At 46.1% G+C, this 22,063-nt stretch overlaps 1 protein-coding gene across 3 annotated transcripts in view; it reads right to left on the reverse strand.

Moving 5' to 3' along the window:
* The window catches only part of arhgef10 (Rho guanine nucleotide exchange factor (GEF) 10), a 54,444-nt gene that overhangs the window by 4,140 nt on the left and 28,241 nt on the right, over window positions 1–22,063 (reverse strand). For all 3 annotated transcript variants that reach the window (XM_042072029.1, XM_042072028.1, XM_042072027.1), the window contains 9 exons: window positions 18,098–18,213; window positions 17,237–17,364; window positions 15,955–16,055; window positions 14,947–15,068; window positions 14,162–14,248; window positions 13,239–13,462; window positions 11,702–11,859; window positions 7,568–7,710; window positions 4,614–4,788 (listed from right to left, as the gene is read on the reverse strand). In XM_042072029.1, coding sequence (XP_041927963.1) covers window positions 4,614–4,788; window positions 7,568–7,710; window positions 11,702–11,859; window positions 13,239–13,462; window positions 14,162–14,248; window positions 14,947–15,068; window positions 15,955–16,055; window positions 17,237–17,364; window positions 18,098–18,213 — 1,254 coding nt within the window. The remainder of the gene's footprint in view (window positions 1–4,613; window positions 4,789–7,567; window positions 7,711–11,701; window positions 11,860–13,238; window positions 13,463–14,161; window positions 14,249–14,946; window positions 15,069–15,954; window positions 16,056–17,236; window positions 17,365–18,097; window positions 18,214–22,063) is intronic.

Consider the following 22,063-nt stretch of genomic DNA (forward strand, 5'->3'; position numbering starts at 1 on the left):
TATGCCCATTAGTGCACACGGCTGGATATGTAGGTCACCAGAGACAAAGCCTCCAGCCCAGGCCCTCCCCTCTCCCCTACCAGGCCCGCAGGTCGGGGCTGACCAGAGAGCATCTATCAGGAGAGGGCAGAGTGGCAGGATAGCCATGACGCTGCAGATCCTGCTTTCACGGTAGATTTACCTTTGGCTTACATTCTTTTTGAATCAGTGCATTAACACAGGGACATTATGGAAAGGGATAGTGGTTTTAGAGACATACGGTATGTACAGTCTGTTGTGGCAGTAATCTTGAGAAAGTAATAAGGGGCTTACTAATTTATGTGTTTGATTTCACCAGCTGTGCATAATAATTGCACAACCTCTTTTATTCAAGTGAAAACTCCAAGCCAGCTTAAGTTTTGAGTCCTAACAAAATAATTGTCAAACTTAACTGAGATCAAAAGGCACTGAACATATGAAATACTTGCTTTAAAAGTTTATACTTTTAAAGTATTTTTTTTTTTCAACATGAATGTTTGTCTGCAACAGAACCAGCGTAGAGAAAGCATGTGTTTACACTGGAGCAGTTCTTGCACTTTGAATGTGGTATTGTGTCCTAATTGAAGCCTAGGGTTAGCCTAGAAATCTAGACACACCCTAGCGGCGGCAAATTAATTTGCTCAGCCTGTACGTCTAGTACCAAACCATAGGGATTTCTATTGGCTGACGCCGTGGACGTCATCCAATCACAGCGCTCTATTTTGTTAGAGAGTCTTAAGGCGGGCTTAACAGGATAACGACAGTCCTGCGACGGTGAACAACAAGGAAGGTGGCTATGGCGAACGAAGAGTGGTTGTTTGAATCGGCGTTGGCGTCAACTTGTTGGAGTTGGACTTGTGCTTTTCTTTGAAAGTTGAGCAAGACAATGCACTGAAGTCATTCCTTTCGAAGAAGGATGTATTTGCCGTTTTGCCGACCGTATACGGATATGGTCGTAGTGCTGGCCTATTGCATGCCTAGGCAGTTTGAAAGACAATTCTATGCCCGCCCCTTTGATTAAGCGAGGTGAATGGTTCGATTCCAGACTATACATTTCAATGATATAGGATGGCCCGCCAGGCTAGCCTAGGGTGAAATTAGGCTGCCGTTGCTAAACAGATAACCACAGGTCAAGAATTCTGTAATGGTGACATCACTATTGACATCAACATCCCCTGCGGAGCTTTCGGCCCCAACTGCAGGTCAAGCTGCTGTGGGTCCTGAGTCTCTGGCCTCACTAGTGATTGCTTAATGTAATCTCAGCTCAAGAAAACACTTTTCAGTGTATTAAGTTTCAGTTCTCCTGCACAGAAACACAACTCCACCCTGAATGAGACACAAAGGTTGGCCACTCAACCCATGTGCTGAGATTCCATTAGAGAAGTTTGTGTGGAGTTTTAGGTTTACCCTTATCATACCCATGTATTGCAATATCAACTAGGAGAGAGTTCTCTAGAGAGAGCAAATCAGCTGTTTTAACTCATGCCTATGACTGTACTTGTACTCTGCACAATGACAATAAAGTTGAATCTAATCTAATCTAAAAGAAACACTAATCCAGGAAAGACCTCAAATTACTAACAGCTTACAAACATGTTTTCCCGCTGGCTATGCAATATGAGTAATGTGTTTTCCCTACAGATACAGATATTTAAATATAGATCTACACTATACTGTGTATTACATAACATTGTTCCTGGTGACATTGTCACTTCGGCTGTCACCAAGTCACACAACTGAAAATTTTACAAAGTCATATTTGACAGCTGCCGTTTTTATTTTAAATGAAGCCATTTTGACAGCTAATTCTGCCAAGATGTAGGTCATATGAAATTAATATATTGTGAAGGGGCACCATCTTTATATAGCAACCATATTTTAAAAGCCTCAACTTCAATTCACTTTCCACCCCTAGCCCAGTTTTTGAGTTTTAAAGCTTGTCGAGACTGCAGGTTTAACTGGCTGCTATTATTTCTAACATCGATTCATTTTGGCAACATGAATAGGATTGCTTGAAGAATGAAGACTAGGAAGAAATGTTCATTTCAAATAGCAGCAGCTGAGGTAACATTGAGGAATTTATCTTTTATGCATGAGAGGCACAGACAAGTAAAGGCTCTTTCACAGGCTGAAAACATTTGAACTTCAATCTGAACTTGTCCTGACAGATCACTGGCTAGCTCCTCGAGGATGGTTCTCAGTTACACAAAAGGCTCTGGGAGTGGTTTGTGGTTTCTCTGGAGACAGCAAAAAGGAAAACAAACGGTTAGGGTGGCGTTATCAGCGGAAGCTAGCTCTTGGTAATAGAAATCAGAATGAACCCCCAAAGAGGAAGTCTTTCGAGCTGGTGGTCCTTCGTCAAAACTGCACATTTGAAGTTAATAGGGAACCTGCCTTGCATGTGCTCCATCTCTCGGTCTTGTCAGTAACTCTCCAAGTGACATTATGTATGACATTTGTTTTGTCATTACAACCTACACTGAGTGTTTTGAGAAGCCTAAACTGAAGATACAACTGAAGGGTGTGATTTGTAAAGCGCTGGCTTGTAAAAAAGGAAATGACACAAAACACAATAAAATGACATAAAAACATCCCTGCTTTTCCATGGGTAACCCAGAGGCTGTCTTTTCTTCTGTATGTTTACATAATACATTTTGACGCGTAGCTCTTTGCACCCAAACTAGGATGACTCGGTTGCTGGTTTAATGTTGTTGCGACCCTAATGGCACCACATGAGTTAGGACTGTTTTTCAAACGTGTCTCCCATTCCACCTTGTCAGACAAGGGCTGCTCTGTTTTATTTTAAAATGACACCCAATATGCCCTAGGGACAAAAATAAAGCAGGAACGTTTCAAAGGACAATGTAATTGGCTGAATTTGACTGAGTGAAAAAAATAAATCATGCCAAAATATCCTGCTAGTAGGGTACACAAAAAAGTACTTGATTTTTTTTCTACACAGGGTTCCATGTTCCTCTCAGAAATGTTAATAAACCCATTACCAGCATAGAACCATTAGACTGAAGTGAGCTGAGCTTCTGAGGGCTGGTCCATATAGATATCCATGCGGAGGAGACCACAGCCGCATAGCTGCCACTGGACATGTATAAATAACACTTGCCCTGTCATGATTCAGCAACAGTCCTCAAACGGTACAATCCCAATGCACCACTAGGCAAAATGAGTCCACGATGGAGTGTGTTTGTAAGGAGCTTGAGGGAAGCTTACACAGAGCTGGCTGAGGCAGAACAGGGCTCTGACAGCAGATTAGAGGTCATGCACACTGATTATTTCTCCGAAAATCCCACTGATTCCGGACAGAGCAGTTCTGTAATGTTGTCACACATGTCCTTTCATTGGTTTTCTGTTAACTTCCTCAGTATTTCTGGTTGAAGATCACAGTGGTGTCAATGAATGTTTCATTTTGTTCCATTCATGTCCCCCAAGGCCACAAAGATAACAAAAATATCACTGACATTTATAGTTCAAACGTCCGTGCAAAGACAATGCCTACAGTGCTTATTTGTTACCATGGTTACTTCAAGTTGACCAAGAGAGAGAACAAAACAAAGGCAGTCATATGTGGATACAATTTAAGAGTTACAATATTATCTTCTCTCAGAAACTGAAAAAGGTTTTATATGCTTTTCTTCCTGCGTGCTAATCAATGTTGTTTTTTTCTTAGCTGGATAGCAGTCTAGGAGACCAGTGTTTCAACAGAAATACCAAATACCCAAATCCTGACAAAGCTTTGAGAGTACATCTGCAACATGTTAACATATGGAGAAAAAAAAATATCTTCAGAGGGGTTCAACAGATTTGGTCTATATTAGATTAAGGTCAATTACAGGGGTATACAGAGGTTTTCACCCAGGGTATTACATCACAAAGACAGCTTACAGTGAACAAAATCCAGATTTAAGGCCTTGGCAGGGAATGACTCCTTTTAACAAGAAGTAGCCATATTAGTCAAAGCCGCACTTAGATAAAAGCCCATTCTGAAAAAAAATAGGCCTTTATATCCACGAGTTTCTCACACTGTTCTGCCATACTTCAACTTCAGAGCCACATTGAGCTGCACTAACTGCACCATATAAGTAAAACACAAGAGAAGTGCAAGCCCAGATCCAGGCATTGATATTATTCTCTGCCTTTCATGTCCTGCTGTGGACAGTTGACCAACCTGAGGAACAAATAATAGGCTACTCTACTGTCTGTGCCGGAAGTCTTTGAAGGTTGTGACAGGAGGCTCATCCAAACATGACAAAACAAGCACTGCAGCGGATGAGCTCATCCACTTCACATGTTGACAGAGTTAAAGAGACACAATGAGGGCTCAAAGAATACTCCTTTGTCCAGAAGTATGACTTGTGCTGCAGACATCTGAGACATTTTGTATTTGTTTTTCTAAGGAAATAATCTGGCTCTGCAGTACCTGTTTTACAGTAAAAGATGCTCCCACTACAGGGACCTTCCAGTGCTTGCCATTACTGTGCTAATTCAGACAGTATAGATGGCAGGCGAGTGACACAGGCTGTCTTTGTGGTCGGATGGGATGTGGACGTATGACGGCTGGCCCAGGTGAGGTGGCTTACCTGAGAGGATGCTGTTGACGGGCGTAGCGATGTTGATGTCCTGCAGGTGCTCCAGGGTCTCGGTGTGGAAGAGACGCAGCGTGGAGCCCGAGCTGAAGGCGATCCAGATGCCCACGCCGGCCACCACCATGTGGGACACCACCATGCCCTCCTCCTGGTGAGCCTCCAGCTGACGCTGATGCATCGTGGGTAAGAGCAGAGAAGGTGCGTGCGTCAGTATGGCCTTACACAACAACCAGTGTCATGGAGGACTTACAGAACCTTTGCACAAAACAGAAGTATTCAAACAAATGTGGCCCAGACAAAGAGTCATTATCCCAAATACATTTCAAGATATAAAGTATTTATACTACAAACAGAGAAGGGCTAATGTTAAAATTACATTTTGTAAATCAGTGTACAAGATCACAGTAAAGTGATTCAGACAATCTTCAAGACATTGATATGGTTGGAGGTGTATGTGGTTTGTTTGCTCAGGTGGAGGATACTGTGTGCTCCTGAAGCACTAGAGCAATTCCAGGCCTTTAAATAGCTAACACATTGCACTGTGGTCCGTGCTGGCTCGCAACCTGGAAAAGATCAATTCTATTGCGGTAATCCAATGACCATCTGAATTAGGTAACTGAAACCCTTACTACTGAGAGCCTGTGGCCAGTCTTCTGAATGAACCGTGGCACTCGGACTTTAGAGGTCAGATGGGTGCTGTTTATGTTCTCTTGGACACCATTTCATAGCAACAAACCAACTGTTTTTTTTTTTCTCTCTGCTTTCTGGGAGGGAATGGATGGGTGGGGGCGACACATAATTCCCTCAGATCAGCAGGAAGGGTTTTAAGGAAGCACGTCTGTGTGCATCCTGAGGAACCGCTTTGGCATTGGCCTTCCAAACAGAATCTTCTACTATTGTTATCATCAAATACCACATAGTCTTTCACACCGTATGTATTTATCAATTAGGGTATGTCTGTTAGTGATATGCACATCCTCTGTAGACATAAATGTTACTACAGTAAATGGTGTACTGCCAACCTTTCAAAAAATCTTTAGCATGACTACGGTGGGAGATAAAATGAACGGTGTGTCCCACAACAGTTGCCAAGAACAAGTGCTTTTATTTGTACAACAACTGAATGGCACGTAGAGATAACCCACTGGAGAGAGTCAAAATCAGACTGACAGATTCAGACGGGTCCCGCTGTCTCTTGGTGGAGCTTGACCGTGTTTTTAATCAGGAGTGCAGCGTGTTGCTCTGATCCCACCAGCAGATTGAACTGGAGGAGAGCCAGCTCCTTCCCAAAAGCCTTACGGGGGGGACTTCGGAAACAACAGCCATCTGACACCACATGCTCCATGCTAACATGCCTTTTTCAATGCCTTCCTCAGTCTCTCTCCTACATTCACACACCCGTCCCCACACACGAATGGACACAAATGCATGCGCGCACACACACACACGCACACACACATACACACACACACACACACACACACTTCACTTCTTCTGGTCTCGTAATTCCTTCCATCTTGTTGTCTCTTTTAATAACCCTGCGTGTGTCTCCCTCTCGCTCACACACAGACACACATTCCCCTTTCCCCCATATTCCACCCCTCTCGCGTTGGTCCCATTTCTCCCCATTCTCTCTCGCGTTGGTCCCATTTCTCCCCATTCTCTCTCGCGTTGGTCCCATTTCTCCCCATTCTCTCTCGCTGGCCGTTTGGCTGTTGCTCCGTGGGCAGGTGGTCTCGTAATGAGCTTACTGACGAACGGCACTAACGAGATTACGCGTGGCCGCACGCGGAGCGGAGAGCAGAGGAGCGGCGGAGGGAGGACGAGGGGGAAGTGGAGCTTTGCTATTCCAGGATGGCAGCAGGTGCCCGTGCAGTCCAGTACAGTCCAGGCCCCGGTGGAAACACAGCTCAGACGAAAAAGAGCGGGAGAGAGAGAGGGACAGAGGAAGGGAGAGACCCTCCTGGGCCTCCAGAATTCAAAGAAGGCAAAGCCATGGGTGTGCCATGACATCACAGCAAAACAGAATTAGTAACTAGTAAACACAGCAGTTAATAGTCACGGAATGCGTTCTAGGAGAATTACATGACGAGCATTAATGATCTCCATTCTCCAAACTCAAATTCATTTTCTAAGAGACAAACATTTCTATTATATTTAAATCATGCAAATTCAGATGCACCAATTCAGCAAATGGATTCAATGTGCCTGAATAACTGGCAGTGTGGGATGCTGGAGTATACCATCACATGTGAACTTTGGGCCCAGGATGCCATGGATGCTAGGACGCCCACTTCTCTCCTGCGTCTTTAAATAGTCCACAGAGTACATGGAGGCGGGTGGCACAGCGAGGAGAAACTTCTCTAACAAAGACTTTCATGAACCACAAGCGACTCGACCTCAAGTAACCCATCGGAGGCCATGACTGTTCCTGCAGCTGCAGTTTTTGATGTTGTTATTCTGTAGCGCTACCATAAAACTTGGAATAAGAGACTAGGAACAAAGTCAGGAGTATAGGGGGGATTAGTTGAGAAACCTTGGCTAAAACATGGACATATGCCGATATGGATGGGAGGTGTGTGTGGCAGCAAGGATGTTTAACTTTGCTCTTGATGTGGTGGGTCAGAGTGAGGTCCCCTCTTCCTGTTTGCTCTCAGGGAGGGGAACAATGTGGCGGCTGCCCTTTTTCCTCTGGAGGTGCGAGGCAGCACTGGTCATGAGCCGCATGTGTGTGCGGGGAAACTTTCCGTTGTCTCTCGGAAAGCCCCGCTGGGAGACTTAACAAGAGCCAGCTGGGGCCTCAGCAACGGGGGGCCACCTCATCTATCTACTCGGCTAAGCCTCCGGCCCCTTCTCTCTCTCTCTGTGTGTGTGTGTGTGTGTGTGTGTGTGTGTGTGTGTGTGTGTGTGTGTGTGTGTGTGTGTGTGTGTGTGTGTGTGTGGCATACCTCTACTGCATGGGTCTGGGTGCCCACAATGAAAACCTGTCCACCCGATGAGGCCCAGACGTGGTCCTCCACGGCGATCAGAGCTTTGAGAGGCAGCACCCCGAGCTTCAGCACCTTAGGGGAGGTCGAGTTCCAGGACCCATCTGGGGAGAAATGGAGAAAATGAAGTCTAATTTTAGGTCCTGACTTCCTCTGCTGCACACTGCTTGCCATCACTGAGAGCAGTCATGCCAAACTTCACTCTAATTGGGAAGTATGCTACGTAACCTCGGTCCAGGTGGGGAGGGCATTCGTCATCTCCTTAACCACCCTACACACCTCCCATGCAGTGTCTGTGTGTCCGTGTGGGTACCCTACACCATTTCTATTTACGCCACAAAGGCACCTCTGCAGTATACCAGCCCACACTTTCCCCATCGACATCTCTATTCAGCACATTCCTCAGCAGGAGACTGAAGAGAAAAAAACATGAGTGAATTGTCACAGAGTCCGAATATTTAATCAGAAACAGCGTGCAGCCCTGAGATGAGAAAACCTACATGATGAATTTCCCCCCTGAATACTCAAATGGCCGCTTTCAATTTACAACAGTGCATAATAGAATGTGCGGTGATTGTGTTTGTTTAGCCGAATCCACAAAGGCAGCTATTGAGAGGAGCCTCGCCACAGAGGGCACAGAACCTCTGTAGAGCCTAATGACTAGGAAAGAGGCTACACTCGGCTCTTCTGTAGATGGAAAGAACAAGTCTTCTTTGTATGGATAAGTGTTTCTCTGTGTGTGTGTGTGTGTGTGTGTGTGTGTGTGTGTGTGTGATGTTAGCTATTTGGCTTGAAAACCCTGATATGCATCTTACAAATACATAGTTTGTATGCATGTTGTGGACTGACTTCATTACCACATAACCTTTTTAGTGACACATTACAAACCACAAGAAATTAGATTTGACCAAATTACATTCAATCTAACATGGCCATGGCCACACACACACACACACACACACACACACACACCAGATCAGGGGTCAAATCAGTTTTCATACTTGGCATTGGGCCAACAAACGTAATGCCTCAGCTATAACCATGTTATATTTGGAACTGAACATGAATAAAGCATAATCCATTACCACACAAGAGTTTCTCCTTGAAACACAGGATTTTACATAACCTTTAATGCATGGTATTTAGAATTGATGTTTCAATGAGAGTTTTCTACAATTTCAGCAGAGCAAATACCACTGAGGTTCTATCCACTTGCCAAATAATTACGTAACAGGTGAGCTGTAACTTCCCTCACACGACATTTTCAAATGCAAAGTGCTCCCTAATCTACATGCTAATCCACTCAATGCTTGCTTTTGTCAGATTGAATGAGCTGAGAGAGAGAGAGAGAGAGAGAGAGAGAGAGAGAGAGAGAGAGAGAGAGAGAGAGAGAGAGAGAAAGTGTGCTAGAGGAGAGCAGAACATACACAAAAGAATGTGGGAGAGAGGAAAGAGTGTGTGTGTGTGTGTGTGTATGTGCGCGTGTGTGTGCGCGTGTGTGTGTGCGTGTGTATGAGTGTGAGAGAGGTGGAAAGAGTGGAAAAGAGTAAGTAAATGAAGGGGGAAGGCTGACTTCAAGTTACACATGGGCAAGTTCAAATTGTTATGAAAGTGAGTCACCTACTAATGTTTGATGCTTATAGCCCGTGTCAGTTCGCTTTTACCCTCTTTCCTCCACATTCTTTGAGTCCCATCAGTTTCAATCACTTTCAAAAAAGCACACACCTGGTTCAGACACTTCAAACGTCAGCTCAACAGCTCCAGCTCAAGAGGAGTCACTGAAGAATTGCGCTGGCAGGAGAAGCTGCCTCCGAGGCTAACTCCAGGGTCGGGATGGGAGAGGCTAATAAACACAACATTCCTGCTTTTATTTGTGCCATGGCTCATATTTCTATCACTGCTTAAATCACCACCGTGGCTCAGAGATATCAGACAGACTAAACTGTTCACAGTGCCGATATCATCCCATGGATGTTAGAAAAATTTAATATTTGCGCGTCCTTTACAGAGGATTACCGTCATTGCTTATCTTATCATAACTTTTCCCAAATCTACAAAATAAACTAGGACTCTCATAATGGCAGAATATCCTCGCCCTACTTCCTAGAAGAAAAGACATTATGGAAAGTGTGACAAGGCAGGGAAGTAGAAAAGCAGCATTCCGCGCAAGTACTGAATTTCCGTTCCTGCATTTACTGGCCTGGCCTGGGGACAGGCATGGATCACTTTCCCCGTTTCCCCTCTTCGCTGTGCCACATGACGTGATGCCGAGTCCCTCTTGCTTCTGCCATCTCCCCAATCGAAGACCTCATATGCCCGGGCTTTGGATTAGAGGTCTCAAAGCTCATTTCCTTGCCTCGGACCTTTTCAGCGTAAACACGGCCGTGATACGGTCAGGCGTTCATTAAACAGAGCCGATAAAGGAAAGGGCTAACACCGGAGTACTGTACCTTCTCACAGCAACGACCAAATCATCACACACACACACACACGATAGGGTATGTATTATGTGGGAGCTATTTTTGGTGCTCTTCCATGTTCCTTGTTGAATGATTAATAGACCATGGTGCATTGTGAGTTTTTTTCTCCCATATTTTTATTCTATTCTTTTCCCCTCAGGATGCACCTGCTGGGAGGAGGTCTTCAGGACGAGGAGACCTTCACACTCCGAGCAGAGCAGGGGGGCGTCTCTGAAGCTTAAATGATTATCATTTACACCCTTACTACACCCCTTTCATTACTACTTTCTGACAAGCAAGTTAAGACAAAATGTGGAGGTTGAAAAATAGGCTAAGTCAACCCCACTGTGTACTGCTTCATATGGCACTACCAGAGGCATACAAGAAGAGAGAGGGAGTGTATTGTGAATCCAAGAGGCTTTTGGAGTCAAACATTACACCAGGATAAGGTAGGAGGGAATGTGCGTCTGAGCTGTGTGCACAGCCCTTCATCTCTTTCCAGAGTTACAGTCTGGTACTCAATGAGAGTTTCAAAAGTAGGTTTTCGGGAAATAAAGGCTTTCCTCAGCTCTTTCTTCAGATGCCTGCACTGTAAAGCATGAAACTTACCCCACAAGAACATCAGGGAATTGACTCTGGTGAACACCACACACACACACACGCACGCACACACACACACGCACACGCACACATACACACGCACGCACACGCACACACACACACATGTTCCGTGGGTACTAGGTATTTTTTCTTTTAAAAAAAAGAAAAACAATCTCCTTAGTCTTCTTCCCTGTCTACTTCTCTCTCTCTTCTGGTTTCAGTGCCTTGGCCTCCATCTTTATTGTCTCCTTCTGCTTTTACCTGCACAGCACAGGCAACATGAGAGTGTGTGGGAGGGCCGAGGCACTGGCAGTCCAGAGAGGTGGGCAAATACGCCAGCGCTAGCTTCCTCTCGATCTCTCTGCTGCAGGGAAATAAATGGGTCACAACAAGCAGTTCAGCCGTTTTTTCCCAGCCAACCACGACAAGATCCTCAGAGGCACGACAGTCCAGAATAAGACAGGAAAGGAATGAGAGAGAGAGGGAGAGAGAGAGAGAGTGAGAGAGAGGGAGAGAGAGAGGAGCTCCAATCCTCTGTGATGCGTGATTCATCAGGGTCACCAAGGTGACGAGCTCTCCACTCACCCAGCCTCATCCTCCCTTCACCCACGCGTACACGTACGTACACACACACACACACACACACACATACACACACACACACACACACACACAATACACACACACACACACACAATACCCCTAGCACCAGTCAGCAACACAACACAACACCATCACAGGAGAGAGTCAGAGAAAAAAACCAAAGGGGCAAGAGACAGCAACCGGCAGTGGAAGCACTAACAGATCAAACGTGTTGCCAAAACAGACAGTTCTCTGTTATGAGGAAAGGGCACACATCTAGGGCTGATTACATAACTAACTGTTTGGGAGCCTTCAATCTGCTGGAGAGGCAGCACAATAATGTGTTCAATGATGTGCAACACAGCACAGCCATCCATCCATGCGGGCACAAACACAATAAGAGGGAAACAAGAGTTGGCAGACTGCTCTCTCCTGTCGCGGAGCGGGGCCTTACCTGGAGCTCTGGAGTAGATGGCCAGTGATCCGCTGACCAGGCCCACGTACAGACACTGGCACGTGTAGACCAGGCATGTGACGGTGGATTTGTCTGGCGTGAAGAAATGCTGAAGACGGACCTTCTTGGACCGCTGGCTGCTTTTGTAAACACAGATACTGGGGGAAACAGAGGGAGAAATAACCAGAGTGAGACTCACACATCTGCCTCCGCCCTAGCAGTCTCAAGTCTGCTGCTCAAGTCTGCTGCATTCACCCACAGAAACAAGCTTTTAAGGACACCAATGCTTTCTCCCATACCCTTCTTAGCATCATTGTTCACAGCTGCACACACACACCATTTCATTATCCCCCTCCCACACACCCCATTAACACCCCCACACGAACACACATACACATACACACACAATATACCTTTTTAATTACTACTATTAATTTATTCTTAGTTGAGAAGTTGAGCTAGCTCTTGAGGGATTTCAAGGAATTGCATTATTAGTATAAACAAACTACTTGAACTTGAATTGGTTCACATATTAAAAGGTGAAGATTAATGTATAACACATTTGTAACAAATGAGTACAATCCACCAGTACAGACCATCTCTTGGCCTGAATTTAGTTGTTGAAAACAAAATCCACTCTTAGGTTCGGTATAATCCATATCACTGACTCAACTACTCAAGCAAGCAAACTTTCACGTACACATTTAAGCAGATTAATCAATTTGTCATTTGGAAATCCTCCAGCTCCTCTTCCCAAGTGATTACTGTGATGTTAATGATTTTGATGAATGAGGTCAGTTCTGGTGCTGCCTGGATTCTGACTAGCGGGCTGTGCTAAAATGGCCTGCGTTTTAATCCTCGGGATTAACAGCCTAAAATGACCTCATTAATATCTGTAATCCTGAATAGCTGTGCACTGTTATGTTTAACAGAGACCTGTCCTCCACCTCCTCTCCTCCAAATCCCACTGCAGTTCCTGCTGGGTCTATGGAGAGGTATTATTAAGAGTCTTTTACTTCAGTCCTCAATCAGTGTTTTCAAAGCCCAAGATTATGCCCTCAACAAAGACTTTGTCCTCTACACACTTTAGTTTACCGTCATATAGGGGTAAGTAAAGATATTTAGTTTACTGTCATAGAGGGGTAAGTAAAGCTGAAAATAAGAAGCTGCAATCAGACTTTTGAGGCATTTTCTTCCTTAAAAATGGACACAAACCAATTAACCAATTACCAAAATAGCTTGCCAATTAATATTAGTTTGAAGATAATATTATAGTTGACAACTAATCAATGGATCAGTTACTTGTTGCAGCCCTAGTGCTTTGTTTCTACTAAGCAGCAAGTGAAGCCTCTCTGCTCTATACTGTACGGATGATGGATCTGAGTGCTGCTGAAATGGTGTTGAATTTGGTCTTTAATTTCCCCTTGGGGATCGTTAGTTAGTGAGTGAGTGAGTGAGTATTATCTATCTATCTATCTATCTATCTATCTATCTGGTGATGGTGTTGGGGGGTGAGTGGGGACCTGCAGGGCCCTACCTCCCTTCCTCCATCCCCAGGCAGATGGTGGGTGCGTGGCCGCTCTTCCCTGGATGCGGGTCACCGTCCGAGCTGCCCTCCCCGTTGGCCAAAACCTCCTCCATGGGCGCGTAGGCCATGCAGAGGATGCGCGACTCCACGTTGAAGCACTCGGTCACTTTGGGGCTGGAGTTCTGCATGGCCACGATGGAGATCTGCCCCATCTGATTGGTGCAGCTGGCCACCTGAGAGGGAGAGTCCCAGTTATGGGCAATCAGAAGTGCTTTTGTGACATTCTCCATTCTAACTGCTGATCACGTACGTCGGTTTTCTACATGAGATATTTGGCATGTTTACTGGCACCCACCCCCCACGTAGGAGATGAATGGCTTGTTAAGAGCTGGACCACGCCATTTCTGGCACCCACAAACAATCAACCAGAGTGTTCCGCAGAGCAGGGGCAGTCGATCACTTGGGCCATTATGAGTCACTGGAACGTGTATGTTTTCTATGGCCCCCAAAGTAAACATGGCTCTCTGGCTCTCTGAATGGAGCTCGTGAGTCACACTTTAACAGAGGCACTCTGGCTCAGAGAGGTGGGCAATAAAATGTGAAGAGTGGTGTTTAATTATTCATTTGCATCTGATGGGCAGAACACAGGCAGAACAGCATTCGTCTGAAGTCGACTTTGACACTTCTGGGCTTGTGTCAGATGAAATATGCAGTGAATGGATCTTATTATCTTCAGCTACCTGCATGGTGTCTGTGTCTGTGCTTATGAATCAAACAAAGATGTCTAAGCACTTCTTTAAAAATCCTCTCGCACCAAAGGTTCATTAACCAATCAACCAGTGGCTCAGTGGGCTCATCTCTGTGTGTGTGTGTGTGTGAGTAAGAGAGAGAGAGTGAGTGAGTGTGGGAGACAGACAGACAGAGATCCTCACCCACACAAAGCCGTGGCCCAGGGCAGGCATGTCCGCGGTGCTCTCGCTGTTCACATGAGGCTCTGGATTGTGCACCGCACACTCCACCTGACACGGAGAAAAGGAAACATGGAGAGACAGACGCAAAGGAGCTGAAAACGTTGGCCCACCACATCCCCATTCAGACCTTCACAACATGGCAAACTACCACACGAGCCCTGCCACCCCACATAAAGACACACAGCGCTCTGTCGTTAATAAATAAATAGGTGCTGTCTGAGAGCGTCCTTTACCGGATGAGAAATGGGTTTAATCTGCGTGACCCCTTTGGTACTCTGTCTGATGAAATGTGTGGGCACTGGCTGGCACTATCTGTGTGCAGATGGCATTCCTTACTGAGCGCGAGCCCTATATTGATCACTCTAAAAATACCACGGCCCACTTTGGGCCCAACACGTCCAACTGCAAATACAGCAAATCCACAAACTGAATGTGTATCGGCACAGCAAGTCCTGTTCACGCTCCTATTGAGGAATGGGGTCTATAAAAATCATACATTCATAAAATCATGTAATTAGTATTCCCAATATTAGTTGAAAAGTGTGGGTGCATTAATAATGCGATATGTTGTTGACATGTTCAACCATAAGAGGCAAAAACAACACAGACAAGACAACATCTTCTAAGTGTTCTGTGCAAACAAAGTTAAGAATTACACAGAATTTAAAATAAAAAAGAAAAGGGCCTTATTTGACTTTTAACTTCTAAATAACCAGACAGGACAGTGTGCATGGCACTGTGCCCACCTTGAACTCCTGCAGTTTGGACATGACTACAGGCATCTGCTTCAGCAGGAGAGGGTGCTTCTGCTTCTTGATCTGCTTCCCATCATCTTCAGCGAAAAACCAGCCTTGCATATTATCCTCCTCTATTGCACACACACACACACACACACACACACATACAAAGTGGGGGAGGGAGATAGAGAGAGTTCCATGACATCATTCATGAAAAGAAATCTCCCTCATGAGAAAAACAGAGTGGATCAATAAATTACGACATGTTCATGTAAACTCCACCAACAAACGACATTTCCAAATGTGTTGCTGACTATCTGGAGCGGTCATTCATTCTGTGCCCGTTGGCCTCTCCCTCGGCCTCCTCCTCCTCCGCCTCCTCGCTGATGCATTTTCCCTGTCAGACCACCGCGCAAATGAACACTAACGACTTTCCCTTCAGAAACAGAGCAATTAAAAAAAACACTCCCACACTCCATCCACACGGTATCTGGAGCACGTCTGCCTGAGGATGCGGCTGCAGAGGAGGAGGCATGCGTAGGACCGGCTCACACACATTTACTCTGGGGCCGTGTGCGGCTCAGGGGTGAGCAGAGGATTTAGTGCGGAGAGGCAGAGCAGTGAGGAGAAGGGAGATATCTGGGGCCTGAATCCTCCCTGCTAGGGCCCAGCTCACGCTCCTCAAGATTGGGGCCAGTGAGAATGACCAGAGGCAAGACTCGGAGTAGGAATGTGATGGAGGGAGAATATGAGGGGGGAGTGAGAGAGAATGGATGAGAGAGAGGCAGAGAGGAATACAGAGGGAGCAACGTGCGGGAGGGAGAGAAAAACATGAACGGGCAAGGGAGTGATGGACAGAGTGAGAGAGAGAAAGCAGGAGAGGGAGAGTAATATTTGAGTGAGAGAGAATGAATGAGTCAGTGGGAGAAGGAGTAAAAAGGGAGAGGGGGTATAGAGAGAGAGAGAGAGAGAGAGAGAGAGAGAGAGAGAGAGAGTGATGCAGACATACAGACATACCTAAGGCCAGTTTAGCCATCTGCAGGTTACTGATCCATGACTGCTTGATGCCGGGGCTGAATGTGTTGAAGACGGCAGTGAAATGTGTGGGTTTCCCAGTCCTGCAATATAGTGGAAAAGAGGAGGAGGAGGAGGAGGAGGAGGAGGAGAAGGGATAAGCAAAAGAAGATGATGAAGATGAGGATATCACAGGGTCACGTGCTGTAGAATGCCTTTGGACAGGTCAGGGTGAAACACGTGCCCAGAATTAGATCACCACACTTGAACTGGATCTTGAGCTGCATCTCAGCCATCTATATCATGGAAAAACATGTTGTGTCTAGCACTGCACAAAATGAGAAGCCTCTTCAATATTCAAAAGCCCTTTTTTCCCCGAGCTGAACACTGTGAGTGTTGTGTTTGGCTGTCTGAATAATAGATCTATTGATACTGAACCAGTACGCTTCTCAAAGAGCCTCACGTCTCCTATGAAGGCACTTGCAAGGACCAAGAGACTGTAGAGGAATCCGGCGTGATGACAGTGGACTAATGAGAACGTATGGTTGCGACGGAGTAGAGAGGGGTATGTCCGGCATGCGTCTGCCCTTTCACTGTCTCCGCACACGAGAGCCAGTTATTTTGGGCTGGACGAGACGTTTGGGATGAAAAGCCTCTGCAGCTGTCGCTCTATAGATGCTCCTGGCTAATCCAGCCAGTTCAAATTGGTGAAGGACAGTAAACAACTCTGTGTGTGTGTGTGTGTGTGAGTGTGTGTGTGTGTGTGAGAGAGAGAGAGAGAGAGAGAGAGAGAGAGACTGTACACATTAGGGAAAATGAACAGGAGAGAGTGGCTGTTAGAATTTGCCAAAATAACTTTTGCATGCAGAGCAGCTGCAGTCGGGCTCCCCAGAGAACCAAATGTAAGAAATGTGGCGCATCGAGTCGAGAAAATCAGGCCGATAAGATCACATTAAGGAGCTGACAGAGAGAGAGAGAGAGAGAGAGAGAGAGAGAGAGAGAGAGAGAGGAGACAGCGACTCTCTGAGGCTTTTGGACTGATCATGTGAGACTGGCGCCCTGTCTTAATATTTCCTCTCTCCCGGCCTCCTTCTCCTCCATGCACAGACTCACAGTATGTATGGCAGTATGGCAGACATAAACTCGCCAGTATTGTTCTGGTTTCTTGTCTAGACAGGTTATTTTTATTGGCTTGGAGAAGCTGCCTTCATTGTCAAGAGCAAGAGATTTAGAGGGGACAATAACGAGTGGAGGAAGAGGGCGATCACAGCGGGGTCAGACTGACTTGTCCTGTTTCCCAGGTAACTGCAGCTGGATTCGGCAGCGGTCGGCCGCCCTGATCTCCTCTTCTTTCTTCAGGATGAGCCGCTGGAGGCCAGACACCCAGTCTTGGGCCACCGTAGGGTTCACATTCTGCAGCAGAGAGAGAGAGAGAGAGAGAGAGAGAGAGAGAGAGAGAGAGAGAGAGAGAGAGAGAGAGAGAAAGAAAGAAAGAAAGAAAGAAAGAAAGAGAGAAAGAAAGAAAGAAAGAAAGAAAGAAAGAAAGAGAAAAAGAGAATTAGAAAGATAAATGGTCAACACCAACCTTGTTGTGGGGCTCATTAGTTAAAGCCAGAAAAGAGCTCACAGAAATCTTTTTTACTCCTTGTGTTTGGCCAAGTGTAGATTGCACTGGGCTAACCTCTGCGGCCTGTTTTCACGGGTCAAACGCAGAGGAGGGAAAAAGGCAAACATTTTCTCACAGTGAGAGGTTGTGGGAAGTGTTTGTGTTGTCAGGGATGAGCGAGAGTGTCTCTTCACACGGACCATACGCGGCTGACCAGCAGCCAGAAAGCATTACATCAACCCAGCAGGCTCTGGCAGACATGCATCCAAGTGGCACCGACGGAGCGCTCCAGCAAATTACCCACACACAGCCCAGCCATTTATGCAAGCCATGGGGTCTGGAATTAAATTTGGAGTGGATCATTTGAGCTCTCAACAGGAAATAAGTATCTTCAAACTCAAATATTAGGAGTTGCTTTAGACAGCTGCTTTCGTCACAGGATGTGCTTGTCTTCATGGTTTTACTAAATTGTTGGAATCAATAACAGCAATAATGATCCAATTATACAAAGCATGTACTATAGTCAGCTGATGTCCTTACCTGGTAGTTCCCCTTTAAGCTGCCAATCATATGAGAGATCTGGTTGACCAGGCTGAGGTCATGGATCAGATTCTGCAGATCTTGATACAGCTGTCCTGGACCCATGTAGAGTTTATCTGTGTTAAAAAGAGAAACAGAGCAAGCATAAATACAATATGTTAAGCCAGTCGAGTGAATAACAAGGAACAAAGAAAGGACAGACATATTTTTAGCAAATGTCATCATATGCTCTTAGAGAGGTTTGCTCAGTCACACTTCACACTGCAATAGGCTATTTTGTGCAGTCCAGACAAATGCTGTAATCAAATGCACCTTGCCAGAGAGCTGACCTCATGTGTGTAGCCAATCTCCTAGTCGACAGGTTAACATATAAACACATCAAATCTTATTTTAGAAATAGCCCTATGATTTACTCCCTTTCATTTAGCTCCAGCAAATGTTTGAGTTTAGGGCTAAATTGTATTTCTCTTGGAGTCAAGTAACATTTGAACATATTTTGTAAACTTCTGGTTCAGACGAAAGGGTGTTTTATTTGTCCTAATTTCTGCCCCGGCGCTCAGACAATGGAAAAACAGGCCCACTTCTCCAGACCTATTAGACGACTGGCCTGCACCCCAGTCTCTATCCACTCTCACTCTCACCCAGGCAGGCCGGTTATAAATCCTGTTCCTCCTCCTTGGATTTCTCCACGTCTGCCAACTAATGTTAAGAGTGAGCAGGGAGACCGGAGGGGTACACGCTGTGGTCATTCAGTGGCCTCTCAGCACCAGCTGAAGTCTTAACAAGGGGATTAAACCCAACCAGCCTTAAATGTCACTTCATCTGGAAATGAACACTGACTCAAAAACTTGTCTTTCCAATAACTTCCCTTCATGTTGACATCATGCAATAAAACTCAAAACGCTTCGAATGCAAAATGATCTGCCCCATCTGAAATGGCGTTAAACTTTTTCACTGGGGAAAAAAATATCTGGAAATAGCACAGGAGACATCTATGCTTTTGCTGCAAAAACACAAATCAGAATGGAATCAAATAATCACCAGAGAGGGGAAATAATTGGTGAGAGCCCAGCCAAACTGCACACTTATTCAAGTTGTCCAGGCACTAAGTCAACAGCCACTAAATCGATTCGGCATCCATTGCAGCAGAGGAATTTCAATGGTCGCACAGGGAGCAGGGGGATGACGTGGAGTCTGTCGCTAGTGGAGTTGTTGATGCGCGGCCTGTCGACCTCTTTGCCTCAACACAGACCCTGGGTCTGGGGATCCTCGAGCGTGACCCGCACGCACACGGTGATGTGTGGGCCCCTGTGGGAGGCCAGTCAGAAACAACGAGCCCCAGCCACGCAGCAACAACGCAAACACAAATCGGATTCATCTGAGCATGAGCTACAGCAGCTCAAGGACACAGCGGCGTCCTGGTAATTAAACGCAGTGGGAGACGCTGCAGAGAGGCGGGAGCAGGGCAGAGTCAGAGGGGTCGGCCCGCGCTGGGACCGCCATCTTTGGACAACATCCAAGTGTGGAAGGAATAGGGGGGGGGGGGGGGGGGGGGGGGAGCTCGGCTTGCATGGTAATAGTCTTTTCAAACCATCGCTGGCGACATCTCTAATGAGGACGTCCCAAAGAAGAGCCACGGTGTTGGTAGCTCTTCAATGCCACGTCCCCAGGGGAAATAGCCCTTCCTGCCTCTCATCTCTCCATCGCAGAGAGAATTCTTCTGCTCCTTTTCCTGTGACACATTCCAGATATGAAGGCTGGTGTGGTCTGGTGGCCTGAGCCAACAAACCAGCGCACAGGTGACTAGGCTGCCACATGATAGTGTGACAGCCAATTTCACAAACACAAAAAGTTTTTTTTTTTTTAAAGAATCAGCAAAGTGTCAGCTCTAAATGTCAATGTCATTTTTTTGGAGCCCTACATTGCTCATAAATGTGGATGCCAAAATGGAACAGGTTGACGGATAAAAACCCAAAATATCTGGCCGTGACAGACATCCACTTTCAGAACTCACAGTTTTTTTTGTTTTTTTTTCTCCACAGCTGTACAATGGCCATTCATGCCACCCTTGTGTTCTGGTGCCATGGCAACGGCCCTGTTCTGGTGCAACCGTGCCACGAATGGCTCTGTGAGAACTCTGTTGCCTCATTTGCACATTAGAGCCCTGCTCACAGAGCCAATCCGAAGGGACCGCAGCGAAAACCTTTTCAGGGCGCAAATGTCAAACATGCTTTATTGGCGTTTAATGGTAGCATTTATGAAAAGGAGGGGGCAAGGGTGAAATGCATTCCAAGCACTCCTCACATGCTTTTAATTTATGAATTAACTAAGCTTTTTACTTCAAACTGTTGAAGTAACACTTTAGTAGAATCAATGGAATTACCCAGGTAACACTTGTGGGACAATGCGTTGTTTATTTGATGGGTTTATTTTGCTGGTGAATATAAATGACAAATAACCAATATTACCAAGATATATATAAATTGTCCTAATATGGGACACCTAAGCTCCAGTGGGTGTGGCTCTTCCCCAAAGTAATGAATGCCAGTGAAAGTAAGGAAAAGCCAAAGTTGTAGGGTCCTGTCATCAAAATTGGATGTGGATTTAATATGTTGTCCTCACATTGCAGCCTAATATAGCCTAGGCTACTACAGAAGTCAGACAAGCAAAAAACGTCCCACATTAGGGCAATCCACCCTACTAACAATTACATGAGTGCAGATAGCACACAAGTGCTTATAATACTTATCACTATCCGCACTTAACAATAGTAAAAGGATATTCCATGGAGATGGGCTTTCCTTCCTGAGTGGAGTGTGATTCAGGATGACTGTCATACGCAGTGCTCTGCAGCTGACCACTGAAGGCCAAAGGCCTGACAGGATCTATTGTGCCTCTTTTCCGGCCTTGCTGCTCATAGCTCTGGACATTGCATCATACACTGACTGGCTTAATGTGACTCAATGAAGCAGTGGACAGGGCGAGCTACTCCCAGAGACTGGTGCGGTTTCCACAAACAAATACACAGAAAAGAGGAAGAGGAGCAAGGAGAGGAAAGAGGAAGAGGACAAACAGGTGTTGTTCGCTGGGATCACAAAGGGAAAGATAATAACAGGTCCTCAACATCAAGCACACCTCTTGTGCCGTCATATGTACTTCTGTACTACAGTCTAGATATGACATGGTATGGAGCTGTTCCAGGCAACCAGAGAGAGAGAGAAAAAGAGAGAGGGAGAGGGAGAGAGGGGGAGAATGAATGAGAGAGGAGGGGGCTATACAATAGTGGTTAACATGAGTCGAGCTGCAGATCGCCTACGCTTCTCTTCAGCATGAGAGAGAGAGAGAGTCATTACCAGAGGCCCTCTCCCCTCAATGAGTCATTGTGTGCTCTCCAAATCTTCGCACGGCATGCTTGAAGGGAGCGAAAAATGACATGCTCTGCGACTCTTAAAGCACCTCTCTCTCTCTCGTCATCCCACTAATAAGACGCCCACAGGGTTAAAAGGACCAGCAGAGCCTCGTCTTCTTGCTGTGGGGACAGCAGCTTGGTGCCTCTATTGTACAGAGGCGTAAGAGTGTGCTTAACTGTCAGCTGCATGAGACACACACACACACACACACACACACACACACACACACACATTACATCCATTTTTAATCAGTGTGGCCTCCTCCACAACGTCTGTCCTTCGCAGAGAGGCTGAACGAATGGCTGGTGGGGTGAGGGCTACAGCTGGTGGCACCTACAGACAGTCCAGACATTAGCAATCCTTAAACACAGCCACTTGCAGTAAGACAGCCATCTCTTTTCCTGTCCAGGTGTTGAGCCAGAGGCCGTGCTGAATGCACATTCTGGCTCGGCTGTGGCGGACTACTTGGCTGTGAGAAGTGTTTGGGGTAGCGGTGAGAAGCTTCCCGGAGGTGGGCCCGAAAAACAAGTCGTCCCCCATCTGCCCCAGAGACCCT

Source organism: Alosa sapidissima, chromosome 19 (genome assembly GCF_018492685.1).
Source record: "Alosa sapidissima isolate fAloSap1 chromosome 19, fAloSap1.pri, whole genome shotgun sequence".
Classification (NCBI taxonomy): Eukaryota; Metazoa; Chordata; class Actinopteri; order Clupeiformes; family Clupeidae; genus Alosa; species Alosa sapidissima.